At 45.3% G+C, this 14,408-nt stretch overlaps 1 protein-coding gene across 20 annotated transcripts in view; it reads left to right on the forward strand.

Moving 5' to 3' along the window:
* The window catches only part of CORIN (corin, serine peptidase), a 227,330-nt gene that overhangs the window by 211,890 nt on the left and 1,032 nt on the right, over positions 1 to 14,408 (forward strand). For all 20 annotated transcript variants that reach the window (XM_072749068.1, XM_072749058.1, XM_072749067.1 and 17 more), the window contains 2 exons: positions 6,181 to 6,452; positions 8,621 to 8,754. In XM_072749068.1, coding sequence (XP_072605169.1) covers positions 6,181 to 6,452; positions 8,621 to 8,754 — 406 coding nt within the window. The remainder of the gene's footprint in view (positions 1 to 6,180; positions 6,453 to 8,620; positions 8,755 to 14,408) is intronic.

The following is a 14,408-nucleotide window of genomic DNA, read 5'->3' on the forward strand; positions in this document are numbered from 1 at the left end:
GGCATTTTAATGCTCTCATCTCACTTGATCTGTACTTGATCCAGTCCCTGGATACGATATCATGTCTGCCCCCCTTTTTTTTCTTCAAAACATTCTGAAATCTCATTCTTGAATTTCTAGAATATGTGTCTGACCACCCCATTTTCTTGTTTTTTTGGAACCTGATAAGGGGATTGTTCACGTTCTGTAGCTTCACCATGGTGTGGCTAGCTCCCCCATCATGTCTGGGAGATATGTTCAGGAAAGAGAAGATGCCTTCCTGCTCTCTGCCATCCTGTCACTCACCAGTGAGTCCACTATGTGACATGCTTTTCTGTGGCCAGTACTCGATGCCTAGGTAGATGCACCTGGACCTTTTTGTTTCAGAGATGGTTAGTAGAAGAGGTGTGGTCTAAGGGTTTAAAGGACCAGCATTCTGGTCTGTTACTATCATTTACTATCTCTGTAACTTTAGATGAGTTATTCATCTGCTGTGAGTCACTACTTTCTCTTCTCTGGAATGGAATAAGAATTCTATTTGGATCTCATAGTTGGTAAGAAGATTACTTGAAATATTGTGTCTAGAAATGCTAGGAAAACTATAAAGTAGAGCTCTTATCCTAATGTAAATCTGGGCTGCTGGTTTATTTTGCTTTTTTTCACCCTAACATTTAAAACTGTGAATATGTTTAAAAGAATCCAGAACCCTGGCTTCCCTTGGACATTCAAAAGGTCAGATCATACCTAGCATTCCAATAGGACAGCAATAAGCAGGAGCAGAGAAGTGGATGACCCTCCAGATGGGCAGCGCCTGTGATTTGACACACTCTGCCTAGACTTACATCCTGTGCCTTCACATATTCACTCCAAAGTCTGTTCACTGGGTGTGTTGAAGAGAATTCTTTAGAAATACGAAGGGCAGAGCCCATTATTAAAAGTAAGAGGTTTCTGAGACTGATAGATGATGCCATCATGCGATATTTCTTCGTGTATATTTGGTCACCGTCAAACTACCTCCAAATCACCACGTAGCTGTGCTATTTCTGGGGTGAGACTTGTAAAATAGGATTTGTATCGCAGGTGCTAATTATAAACATTTCTTTCCTTAAAATGATAAGTGTTAAAATAAGATATTTAAGCAAAATCAGAAAGGATTAAAGAAAAAAAATTTATGCTCTTAAGAAAAGATGAAGATAGAAAATCTTGAAGCCTGGTTAGCTGAAATAAGTAAAAATGTGTCATTTTTATGTCTAAATTAGAGTTCAGGGTGGCAAATTGTAAACCAAATTGACCGGTTCTTTTGGCCAGGGACAACGTGCCCGCAATTTTGTATAAATGCTCCTGCGTGTCATCTAAGGTGTATACACATCTGGGCTTTCTCTCTAGAGCAGATCATTGAAGAATTCTACACTGAAATCATATTATCTCAATGTTCGCTGTATAGTATATCGATTATTAAAGCCAGGAGTATAGTCGCGATGCAAATTAGACCATAAATGTGAATTCCAGACAAGGAAATGCCATCTGGAGCAAGAATGAAAGGAGAAGAGGGAAACTGGGTGGGGCAAATTAGGGAGGGAGACAAACCATGAGAGATTCCTAACTCTGGGAAACAAAGGGTTGTGGAAGGGGAAGAGGATGGGGGGATGGGCTGACTGGGTGACGGGCACTAAGGAGGGCACTTGATGGTATGAGCTGGCCAATTGAATTTAAGTAAAATATTTTTTAAAGAGTGAAAGGAGAAAAGAGCTTCTTAATGTCTTCCTCAGCCATTTTCATTGTGATTGGTGGATTTTCACCGGGCCTCCTCTCTGCCCCCATCCCAGAGCATGAGAGGCCTCTGCAGAAACTTCTTTAAGGATGTGCTAGTTCTTTGTGCTGCTGATTTGAGGTCTGACAGCTCAGTCTGAAAAAGCCCCCCTTTATTGAAGTTTTCCAGCTGCCATCCTTGGCTTTTTTTCTTTGTTGCTCAAAACTCTTCACAAAAGCTCATGTGAACATAGCTTGTTCCTATGTGTTTCTCCTCAGGGTAAGAGGAACTGAAACTAGACTCGTGGGGTATTCATGTAGCCCTAAATTTCCTTTCCTCTTTTTGCTTCTCCCAAGACGGGGCTATCTCTGCCATTATTCCTCACTCATTCTTTGCAGTATGTGTTTCATATGCCCATAGACCATGTATTTGCAGTTTCCCACATTTCACATGCCCATTTCACACAACAGGTTGTGGTTTTTCCTGTTTTTTTTTTTTTTTTTTGTTTTTGTTTTTTTTTACCAGACTTGGGGGGGGGAGCATTAAAAAAAAGACTTTATTTTTTTCCATCATACTCATAACAAAAAAGAAAAAGAACTATATCCTCACTGATCACAAAAATTATGTGAATTTCCTGTGTACTCTTTTGGATTCTTTGTCTCTGGTGTCTGTTAATGCCATAAGGACGGTGGTTTGCATAGCAATAAACTACTAGATACAAGTTAAAAACATTTAGCAGTTTTATTTTTCTTAGATTTTTTAAATTTATTCAGAGAGAGAGAGAGAGAGAGAGGCAGAGATACAGGCAGAGGGAGAAGCAGGATCCATGCAGGGAGCCTGACTTGGGACTCGATTCTGGGTCTCCAGGATCACACCGCAGGCCACAGGCGGTACTAAACCGCTGCACCACTGGGGCTGCCCAGCAGTTTTATTTTTCACTGTTAGAATTAGATTAAGTACAATATAGTAATTAAGTCTGAAATGTATTTCATCTTGGTACAAATAATTTACAGTATTCAACTGTTTGAAACACTGCTTGTGATTTAAGCAAATGGATGAATATTTGTTAGAAGCAAAATTTAGTAGCTCGGAATCAAGGTCAAGAAGCTATTAAATAGGCAGATATTTGAAATGATTTGCTTGATTTCAGATGCCTTAAATAATAGAATCTCAAGTGAATACTGGGTTTCTCAAATGGTCATGCATTTACTTCTGTAGGTGAAAAAAATGAAAGGAACAAGGGAAGGAGGGAAGGAAGAGAAGAAAAGGAAGGGAGGGAGCGAAGGGAAGGGGGGAGGAGAGGAGAGAAAGAGGAGGAAGGAAAAGAGGGAGAGAGAAAGGGAGGAGAGAGAAGAAAGAAAGAAAAAGAAAGAAGAGAAAAAAGAAAGGAAGAAAAAAGGAAGATATGTTCTTTGAATCATGGCTTCATTTAATGAAAAAGAATTCTTCTGTAGTATCATCTTTTAAGGCTCATGAGATAGCACTTCCTGCATTTTACTATGATTGTTTCTTTAATTCATCTTCACTCAATTCTAGAGTTTGTGTGGATGGGAATCATGTCTTTCTCACTTGTTGTAATCCCTGCACAATGCTTGGCATGGAGGAGCTGCTATCCATCTATACCTATCTACATGTCTATAGCTAATATCTATATCTACATTCAAAGAATGACATCAATTCCTATTTGTGTAGTCCTAAAATTATATTTTTTTACAACAACAAAAGGACAGAATGGACTGTGTAGAGGAGTCTTTGAGTAATGTACTCCAAGAACCCAGCAATGCTATAAACAGGTTGAGCACTGACCTTGGCCACTTCTTTCCTAACCCTCCTGAAATCTCAGCCTTTTTTTTTTTATAAATCTATTTTTTATTGGTGTTCAATTTGCCAACATATAAAATAACACCCAGTGCTCATCCCATAAAGTGCCCCCCTCAGTGCCCGTCATCCAGTCACCCCCACCCCCCGCCCTCCTCCCCTTCCACCATCCTTAGTTCGTTTCCCAGAGGTAGGAGTCTCTCATGTTCTGTCTCCCTTTCTGATATTTTAAATCTTTGCCACGCATGAGAACACAACGAAGAAAAGCATGCCAAGGAAAGAAGGAATGTGGGTGGGTTTTTGTCTGAGACTCTGTAGGGAGCTCTTAAAAATATTGATTCCCAAGCTTTGAATTGGTGTGGGGGATGTCCTGAATATCCGTATTTAAAAGCTCCCCACAAAAAAAATAAAGAGTAAAATAAAATAAAAAATAAAAGCTCCCCACACGATTCAGCCTGGATTGAAAGACAACTGTTTAGTAGGTCCAATCAAAACCTATTTTAGTTGGGCAAGCTCCCACGTGGGGACCGTGTGGCCTGGCTCACGCTACCACAGTATAAGGGGTTGTCCGCTAGGAAAGCTCCACCAGCACTGTAGTCGTCTACATGTCCACTCCTCTGCTCCTGGCCCACTCCGGTCCTCCAGAGTGGAATGGGACTGGGAACAGAAAAGGGCGTGGAGGGACTGATGAAGAACAGGCCCAGCCTAGGTGGCTGGATTTGGCCATTAGTAAATGTTTTGAAACAACATGCATTGAGCCCTCACTAAACAAATACGTGTTGAGAACCCACTGCACACTAGTTCCTGGGCCCTGTGATTACAGCAGCGAACAAGACCACTAGGTCCCTGGTCTCACAGAACTTACATCCTGGGTGCCAGGCAGAGAATAGACAGATGTGCCAACATCACTGATACCAATGAGATGAAAATTAAAGCAGGGTCAACAGTAGAGAGTGATGGGGACAGAATGGAGCCTTGGCCAGGTGGCCGAGGAGGACAGCTGTGAGCCGGTGGTATGCGAGCTGAGACCTCAGAGGAGAGAAGGCGTTAAGGCGAGAACCACATGGGAGCTGAGAGAACCGAAAGGGAGGAGCCTCTGGGTTGGGGCTGTCCTTGGCATATGCAAAAATAGCAAGACCTTGGGGTTGGCATGGAGCAGGTCAGCTCAGAGGCCGTGCGGAGTCCACTCTATGTCTCAGGTACGGTTCAAAACCCCTGGGGGATCATGAGCAGGAGACGGACTCAGTGTAATTTTGTGTTTAAAAAGATCACTCTGCTGCTGTGAGGAAAATGGGCTGGGGGTGCTAAGGGTAGAAGAGGGGCCACCGACGGGGTGGGGGGGCCGTCGCAGTCGTCCAGGTGCGTGACAGTGCTTTACACTGAAATGGATTGGGGGGGAGGGAGAAACAGGATTCAGGGCGTATTTGAAAGCGGAGGGGTGAAGACCTGCTGATGAAGATGATGTCGGGATAAGAGAAAGGATTCAACTCTCTCACGTGGTTATAAACACTGAATAGCTGTAAAATGAGTTCCGAATGCTTAGAACATAGTCAAGTACGTGGGAAGCACTAAAAAACATCTTAGCCATTATCAAACATACTAGCGAGTGTGTTGAAGGGATAACTGGGTATCCAAGTTCGCGGCTCGGGGGGGCGGGGTGGGGCCGGAGCTACACGTTTGGGGGTTCCCAGGACTTGGTGGCATTTAAACCCATTGGCCGCAATGGAAACTTTAAGGGGGTGAGTACAGAGTAGGAAGCCTGGCGGTAGAGCCCTGGGAGGGGAGAAGGGGGGGACAAGAGGGAGAATGAAAAGCAAGGAGGACGAAAAGCCAAGGCTAAGAGATTCCCCCAAGAAGGAGCAAGTGCCTCAGAGAATGGCAAGTTTTCAGGGGAACCTTTTGAAAACTTCAAGCCCGAGACTTAGAAAGGGGACAAGGCCCGGTGGTCAGGCCCAGGCCCAGGCCTTGCTGTTTCTGAGCACTTGCTGGGAAGGTTCTAGTCTGTGCACCTTGGAACGCTGCACTCCCAGAGCCTTCAGGATTCTCCACGTGCCAGATGTCCTCCCTCTTCCTCTTGTTTATTTTATTTTATTTTATTTTATTTTTTATTTAATTTTAATTTAATTTTAATTTATTTTATTTATTTTATTTTATTTATTATTTTAATTTTATTTTAATTTATATTAGTTTTATTTTATTATTTTATTTTATTTATTTTATTTTATTTTATTTTATTTTATTTTATTTTATTTTATTTTATTTTATTTTAATTTTCCCCACTCGGTGAAGCAAGGAACCTCCCTGCCTGCCTTTCAGACCAACCCGGTGTTCTTGGCCGGGAGAGCCCCATTCTGGAAGCAGGAGCTTTGCTTTCCCCGAGAAAACCGACCGACGAATTGCTCAGGCCCTTAGAGGGATGCCTCTGAGATAAATGCGGTCGGCCTGTGGTCACAGAGATGAGATCTCTTCTAAAAATCACGGGTAAAAATAATAATAATAATAATAATAATAATAATAATAATAATAATAATAATTTAAAAATAAAAAATAAAAAACAACTAAATACAAACCGCGGGTGAGTTTGAGAGCCCAGGCCCGGGTCTGCGAGGCCAGCGGCTGTCGGTTCGTTGCAGGCGGGAGGATGCTGCGGCCTGGACGGTGGTGTTGGGCATCAGCAACCTGGACCACCCGTCGGCGTTCATGCAGACGCGGCCCGTCAAGACCATCGTCCTGCACCCTCGCTACAGCCGGGCCGTGGTGGATTATGACATCAGCGTCGTGGAGCTGAGCCACGCCGTCCGCGAGACCAGCTACGTGCGGCCCGTCTGCCTGCCCGGCGCGCAGTGGGCCCCGGAGCCCGACACCTACTGCTATGTCACGGGCTGGGGCCACACGGGCCACAGAAGTAAGCTGCGGCTGTGTCCCCGCCATGTCCCCCGTGAGGCTCCGGTGACACTCTCCCTCCCGTTCCACCTCTAGGAGCGCAGCCCCCGGGGCAAGTGCCAGGGGGCCATGTCACAGCCCTTGCCACACACACCGGAGGTGCCGGGCCCGGTGGCAGCCCCCAAATCCCTCCCACCCCCCCATTCCTGCTTCAGGGAGCCCCTGCGGAGGCCCGGTGGGGAGGGCCTGTCGGTCTCCCTGGCTGCAGACCGTCTCCACCAGGGACGGGCCTCCCTCCGGTGGGGACAGCCCCGGCCCCACGTCCCCAGCTCGAGGCGACGAGGGGCCTCTTCCACACCTGCACCACCACCACCTACCGCCCTCCCAGAAGGAAAACCCGTTTGCCACTTGCCTCTGGAAATTGATTAAAAGTCATTTGGCCCCTAGATGACCAAACACCAACATAGAGCGACTCAATGGCGTGCCCCGGCGCTCCCAGCCCCACTCTCGGGCCCCCTCTGTGTCACCTACCAAAAGTTCAGGGTAAGACTGTAACCAGGGAGGGGGGGTCTCCTCCAACGGTAAGTGCCGGCCGCTGCGACCCTCGGGAATGCAGACTGCCTGGGCATCCCCGTCGCCCACCTTAGCCACTGCCACTTGGAAGGACAGGTGTTTGGTCTTGTTTTTCCTTAAATTTTAGATCAGTTTTGGGCTGAGTCGAGTTTCTTTTCTGTATGATCGGTGGATGACAGAGAAAGCTAATGGACAGGGTTGAGTCAGTGACTTCTGAAAAGCTCCCATGGAAGGCCTTCGAAGGCCGTGCTGGCCGTGTCACGTCGCCGTTCCGGGGACCCGGGCTGTCCAAAGCCCTCGTTGGTACCGTGACGTGATACAGCCGCAGCCTCCACCTGCATCATTTCTACAACATCCACATCAGACTCCGAGCAATCACGTAGCATCACGCAGACCACTATGTGGTGTCGCGTGAAGAGCAGGGGTCCGAATTCGGTTAGAAAAGTGTTATTGACCCTGACTTCCTGGCTTACTATAAAATGGAGAAAAAAAATAATAGCAGCTGCCTAATTCATAGGATTCTTGTAAAGATTTAAGACAAATAGGCCCAGAATATGCCAAGTGCAGGTCCAGGCCTACCACTAGTCCCCATAAATGTTACCGATGGTGTTTTTTTTTTTTTTAAAGATTTTATTTATTCATGAGAGACACACAGAGAGAGGCAGAGACACAGGCAGAAGGAGAAGCAGGCTCCATGCCGGGAGCCCAATGTGGGACTCGATCCCGGGACCCCGGGGATCACTCCCTGGGCCGAAGGCAGACAGATGCTCACCACTGAGCCCCCCGTGCGTCCCAGGCGATGGGCCTTATTACCACTAACAAGTCCTTGAAACTGTCTCATCACATTGATTCTCCGGACGGGATTCTTTCTTCCCATAGGCCACCGTGTGTGTGTGTGTGTGTGTGTGTGTGTGTGTGTGTGTACTGTTTCCTCATCACTATCTAAGAGCACAATGATGTGTGTAATTTTGTCTAAACAACAAGACTATGCTCCGAGGAATCCATCGTTATTCGGTGAGAACTTAGAAACAAGACAGAATTCGCAGGTTCCCTCTGCTGACAGACAGTAAGGGCTGGTTTTGTCCCCTTGGACACCTCCCTCCCTGTGCGGCCTGGGGGTCAAAGCTGCTTACCTCCAGCACCAGCCTCAGTAGCACTTGGGGAGACTTTGCTCTAAACCTAGCGGGGGAGCCACCGTTCCCGTCTCAGTCCCGGGGGATGTGTCCTCCTGGGGCAGCACTGGGCTCGCTCGGGGCTGGCGGCCCCTCCATCGGGCGCGGGGCTCCGGCTTGATTCTTTCTTTTCATCGTAGCAGCCGTGGTTTCTGTTGAAGCCTAGTTGGGGGGCGGGGGGCAAGAGCCAAGTTGGCTGTCCGGTCTGTGCCTCAGTCTCTCATTGATCCAATAACGGAGTTTGACCAGATGACGGCTACCAACGCTCCCCCTGGAAAAGGCGGATGCCCAACGTGCCTGGTCTTTGAGATGGATGGCACTTTAAGAATATGCTTCTCCTGGTACACAGGTGTCATCGTCTCATGCACGCCTAGCCTCGTTCTTGAGTCATTGTACCCTCTTATATATTTTGTTTCTTTTTCCTTAAAAACCCAACCCAACCCAGTGCCTTTTAAGCTGCAAGAGGGTGAAGTCCGCATCATCTCCCTGGAGCAGTGCCAGGCCTACTTCGACATGAAGACCATCACCACCCGGATGATATGTGCTGGCTACGAGTCTGGCACTGTCGACTCGTGCATGGTAAATGGTTTCCTGGTTCCGAGGAGATGCGGGTCAGTGGGGCCGTATAAGATCATCGTTACTCATGTGTGGCCCTTTGGGAATATTTTTTGCAGGTTGCTTACTACCAAATATTTATTCGCAGTAGGTACTTGATCCAGTACCCAGGTGGTCCCCCTGTAGCTACCCCACGGCCTTCTGTCAGGTCGCCTTCAGCTTCCCCATCGGCTGTGTGGGGAGCAGCACCGGGGACAGTGGCAGGAAGAGGGGCCCTGTCTGGCCCACCCCGCAGCTAGGACGAGGTTCCAGCAGTAACCGGGCTGCCCACCCTCACCCCCTAGGCGCAGAGCGACACCAAAGGACGTTTTCAGCCATCGGCCATCAGGATGACGGCATTAAAGCCCCTGCAAACACGCCCGCTTCCAGAGGGGAGTCGATCCCACGGGCCTGCACCCGAGAGCCAGCTTGTCCCGACCTATCGCTGGTCCGGGCCTGCGGACACTTGGGGCTCCTGGTCACGGTGGTTTGCTGAGCGCGCTAACTTAGCAATGCAGGGAGGCATTTTTATTCTTGCCCTAATGAACACCCATTGACTATTATATTGAACTGGCTCCCAGGGAAGGACAAAAAAGTTCAAGTGCTCAAAGAAGCTTATTTTTTTCTATGTTTACATTTTAATTCTGGTGTAAATACAATGTTACACTAGTTTCAGGCGCAGACTGTAGCGATCCCACACTTCCATACACCAGAGCAAGGGCCCCCTGAATCCCCAGGAATCACCTGTTTCCCCCATCCCCACACCCACCTCCCCTCGGGTGACCATCAGCTTGTTCTCTATAGTTTAAGAGACTCTCGGTTTATCTCTCTTTTTTGTTCCTTTGCTCATTTGTTTTGTTTCCTATGTTCCACATGAGTGAAATCATACGGGATTTGTCTTTCTCTGACTGACTCTGCTTAGCATTATTAGCTTGGCATTGCACATGGCAAGATTTCATTCTTTTTATGGCTGAGTAATACTCCACTGTGTATATACACCACTTCTTTATCCTTTCATCGGTCAGTGGACACTTGGGCTGTTTCCACAGTTTGGTCATTGCATATAATGCAGTAAACACAGGGGTGCACCGGTTTCTTTGAATGAGTGTTTCTGTATTCTTTGGGTAAATACACAGTAGTGTGATTACTGGATCATAGGGTAGCTCTGTTTTTAACTTTCTGAAGACCCTCTATACTGGTTTCCATTGTAGTTGCACCAGTTTGCATTCCCACCAACAGGGAAAGAGGTAGGTACCTTTCTCTTCACGTCCTCACTAACACTTGCTTCTTGTGTTTTCTATTTTAGCCACTCGGTGGTATCTCAGTGTAATAGTGATTTGCATTTTCCTGATGATAAGTGATGTCGAACATCTTTTCATGCGTCTGATGGCCATCTGGGTGTCTTCTTTGGAGAAACAGCTGTTCATGTCTTCTGCCCATTTTTCGTTGGATTATTTGTTTTTGGGGTGTTGGGTTGTAGAAGTTCTTTATATACTTTGGATATTAACCCTTTATTGCAAATATCTTCTCCCATCCCATAGGCTTTTAGTTTTGTTGATTGTTTCCTTCACTGTGCAGAAGTTTTTGATTTTGATGCAGTTCGATAGTTTATTTTTGTTTTTGCTTTTATTTCGAGACGTATCTAGAAAAATGTTGCTATGGCCTGTGTTAGAGAGATTACTGCGATGTGCTGTCTTCTAGGATTTTCTTTTATGGTTTCAGGTCTTATACTTAGGTCTTTAATCTATTTTAATTTTATTATTTTGTGGATGGTGTAAGAAAGTGATCCAGTTTCATTCTCTCGCATCTAGTTGACTAGTTTTCCCAATATTTGTTGAAGGGACTTTTTCCATTAGATATTCCTCCCTGCTTTGTTGAAAATTAATTAACTGTACAATTATGGGTTCATTTCTCGGTTTTCTATTCTGTTCCATTGATCTGTGTCTGGTTTTGTGCCAGTATCATGCTGTTTTGATTACTACAGCTTCGCAATATAACTTGAAGTCTGAAATTCTGATACCTCTTGGTTTTCGCGTCTTTTGTGGCTTCATATACATTTTAGGATTGTTTGTTCTAGCTCTGAAAATTGCTGTTAGTATCTTGATAGGGATTGCACTAAATCTGTAGACTGCCTTGGATAGTATAGACATTTTAACAATTTTTTTTTCTTCCGTTCTAATCCATGAGTGTGGAATATCTTTCCATTTCTTCGTGTCATCATCAGTTTCTTTTCTTAGTGTGTTATAGTTTTCAGAGTACAGGTCTTTTGCCTCTTTGGTTAGGTGTATTCCTAGGTATCTTACTATTTTTGGTGCAGTTGTTAATGGGATTCTTAATTTGTCTTTCTGCTTCAAAGAAGCATAGAACAATGGAGAAGGCAGTTACTCTACACCATGGCTCTGAAACACCTTTGCTATTTCACTGCTGTGGGGTAGATAGGATTGCCCCACACATTGCTGAAGTGAAGAAGAGAGCGACAATATTATTACCACTAACACAATATAGTAAAGGAACACTGTTGGTGGCCTATTTCAGAACAGGCAAATAAGAGGACTGGAAATCGCCCAGTGGTGGTTCCTTAGTTATCACGGGCAAGAGGGAGGCAAGCAGATGGTTTGGAGTTTCACTGAGGGCACCGTCCCTTCTGCCTCTTGGCCACAAATTGTCCGACTGAGGTGGGTTGTGGTGAAGGAATTCCTACCTTCCTGTGAGAGGCCCAGGTTTGACTTCTCAAGCCAAACCAAAAAAAAAAAAAAGTATTTGGGGAGGCAGCATGGCATGGGGCTTGGGACACAGCATTTGCAGTCTGAACGTTCTGGGTTGGATCCAATCTCTGCCTGTAAGGACAATGTGACCTGGAGAAGTTATCTAACCTCTCTAGAATCACAAGATGGAGCTGATTCTAATTTTCAGGGTGTTTTGAGGACCACCTGAGTCAGTGTCGGTGAAAGCCCTCTCTTTCACGTATCCGTGTGTGATGTCTGGCACACTCACTCAGGGAAGAATAATCACATAATTAGCATCTATCAGTTAGTGCTTCTCATGTTCCAATATCTTTTCCAAATGCTTTCTAATAACTCATTTAATCCTCATCATCAATTCTTGTGGCACTATCATGGTTTTTACTGTTTTAGAAATCAGGAAAAACAAGGGAGTGGAGAGGTTAAGTAATTTTCCCCACATTACCCATCAGGAAGGTGGTACAGTGAGGACATGAACTCAGGAAGCCTGGCTTCAGGATCCAAGTGCTCACCTGCTACACTCTCCTGGTGGCAGTGATTAGTGTAGGCACATCTTCCCCCCCAACCCCCAAGATGGTTTGGAGGTGGACCCAAAACTAGTGCCTCTTCATCTCTTGGGAATTGTTTAAGGAGAAGAAGGGAAGGGATTCTTTGAAAGAGATTGGAGCCCAAGCACAGGCATGTTCATATCATGTTGTCTGATAGGAACTTGGGAGTAGTGGGAATTCAACACCGTGGGTGTCTTACATGTGTCCTGGCTTTTCTCCAATACATCCCCAGGGAGAAAACAAATCATCAAAAGCTACTTTTACCAGGTCTGGAGCAAGATTACTCACTAGAACCTCTCATTATCTTTCTTCCTTGCATCCATAGCACACATCGGAAGCTTCTATTAAGGTCTAGAAATCATGGGGATCAATATCAAAGCCAAACATAAACTTTGGCCTAAAGCCCAATATTATGAAAAGCAGACCAAAAAAGAGCAAATTGTGCCTTTTGCTATATTCTCTCTTGCATTTAAATTGCTTCTCCCTCCCTTCTGGTTTCCCACCTGACAAATGTCTCCTTGCCTCCCTAGGCCTAGCTCAAAATCCACATCTTGGGAAAGGCACTTTTTGCTCCTCTCCAGCTGGTCAGTAAGCGCTTATTCCTTTGAAGCCTCCTTCATGTATGGCCCTGGGACCTGGCCTTCAAGTAGAGTTACTCTTGTTATCCAAGCAGACTTTTGGCCACCCAGGGACAAAAAAAATCGTGCCCTCTTCATCTGCAGAGATCCTAGCACAGACTCTGGCAAAGAGTAGACACCAGATAATTATTTGGCTACACTCCTGATCTGGAAGTGGAGAGACGCTGACCTGTACACATCCTGGTTTTCGGTTTAAGTGGTAGTTTAATTATATGGACGCTATAAGGAAACTGAATTCCCAAGCTACTATGTGCCCCTTTCCCATTCTCCTCTCTGAAGAGGCTTCTTTTTTTCGAGGCAACATAGACACAACCCATTTGAATCACTCCCTGGCATAATAAACAGCTCACCCTACATGAGTTAGCATTTTAGTATTGCTTTTATATAAGGGGAGATTAAAACACTTGTGCAATATGTCCAATAACACGTTTCTAGAAAATGTTGCTTTAAAAACTCAGGCTTTCAGATAGAACAACTTATCCAGCTCCTTGCGAGGTCTATCATTATTATTTAGGCTTCTGGCACCGTAAGGGGTACACATAAAGAGGGCTGTTTCCACGGAAGCACGCAGCACAATCAGAAAACTTCATTTCACTTTAACATTTTGCTGACACCATAGGAGGACTCCCACGGTAGTTAGGGACTTGGAGTCGTGGTGCCAGGCTGCCCGGGCCTCACGCTCGCTCTGCCTACGAACAGGTTACACACCTGTGCTTTGGTCTTGTTACCTCCAAAATGGGTATTACAGTGATTGTCATCAACTCATAGGGATTTCATCAGGATTCAATGAGCAAATCCAAGGGAAAGTGAGGAGCACCAGTAAACATAATTACTATTTTTCTCCAGTGTGACGGGGGGTGGGGGTGGGAGACCATCTGTAGAATTTCAAGTGTGACATCCTTACAGGGCAGGAGTATTTGTAAATCCCCACCATGAATTCACATACGTAGTTCCTTATCTTCCAGGGTATCGATTCCTCTTTTTGGATGCCACGTACAATACACCTCATCTCTGATCTTTCCAGATGTAGCCAATATTCACGTTTATAAAGCCATAGTGTCTCACTGTTCATTACACATGGGCAAAAGAACTGCAACACCCAAATCGAAATGTCAAGAATGAAAATATCTCTATGCACATGAGGGGGAATAGAGGCTACCAATACTATACCCAACTGTAAATAATTCAGATGTGGCATTCTCCATGTATACTAATTGAAAAAAGTCCTGCGAACTATTAAGAAATACAGCAAGTTGCCGGTGTCTTTTACTAAATGCATTCATTCATAAAGCAAGAATCTTGAAAATGGAGAGTTATTTTTGGAATAGTTTTCTACTACTTTTGTGTGGGGAAAAAAAAATCTGAGTGTTCCATTTTGGTACTTTCAACATTAGGAGAGAATTAGTTGTGATACACTAGAATTTTTAAAAAGTGATGACCTATTTTGATAAGCACAGGAAATGGCTGAAAAGTCTGATTTCATGGAAATAAGAATGGAGCCCTTTCCCAAGGTACCCCCATTCCCTTAAAGATCAGGGTTTGTTCATTCGAAAGTTGCATCTAGGTAGTAAAACCCATGCTCCGTCCGGTTGGCAATGAAAACCTTGTTTTAAACTTTCTAAGAAGTTGGTTAGGCTGGGTTTGGCTTCACCGTACCCCCGGGATGACACGGATGGTCACGAGGGCTCTGAGATACCGGTGACTAACGTCCA

The sequence above is a fragment of the Vulpes vulpes genome, chromosome 2 (assembly GCF_048418805.1).
Source record: "Vulpes vulpes isolate BD-2025 chromosome 2, VulVul3, whole genome shotgun sequence".
In the NCBI taxonomy this organism is placed as follows: Eukaryota; Metazoa; Chordata; class Mammalia; order Carnivora; family Canidae; genus Vulpes; species Vulpes vulpes.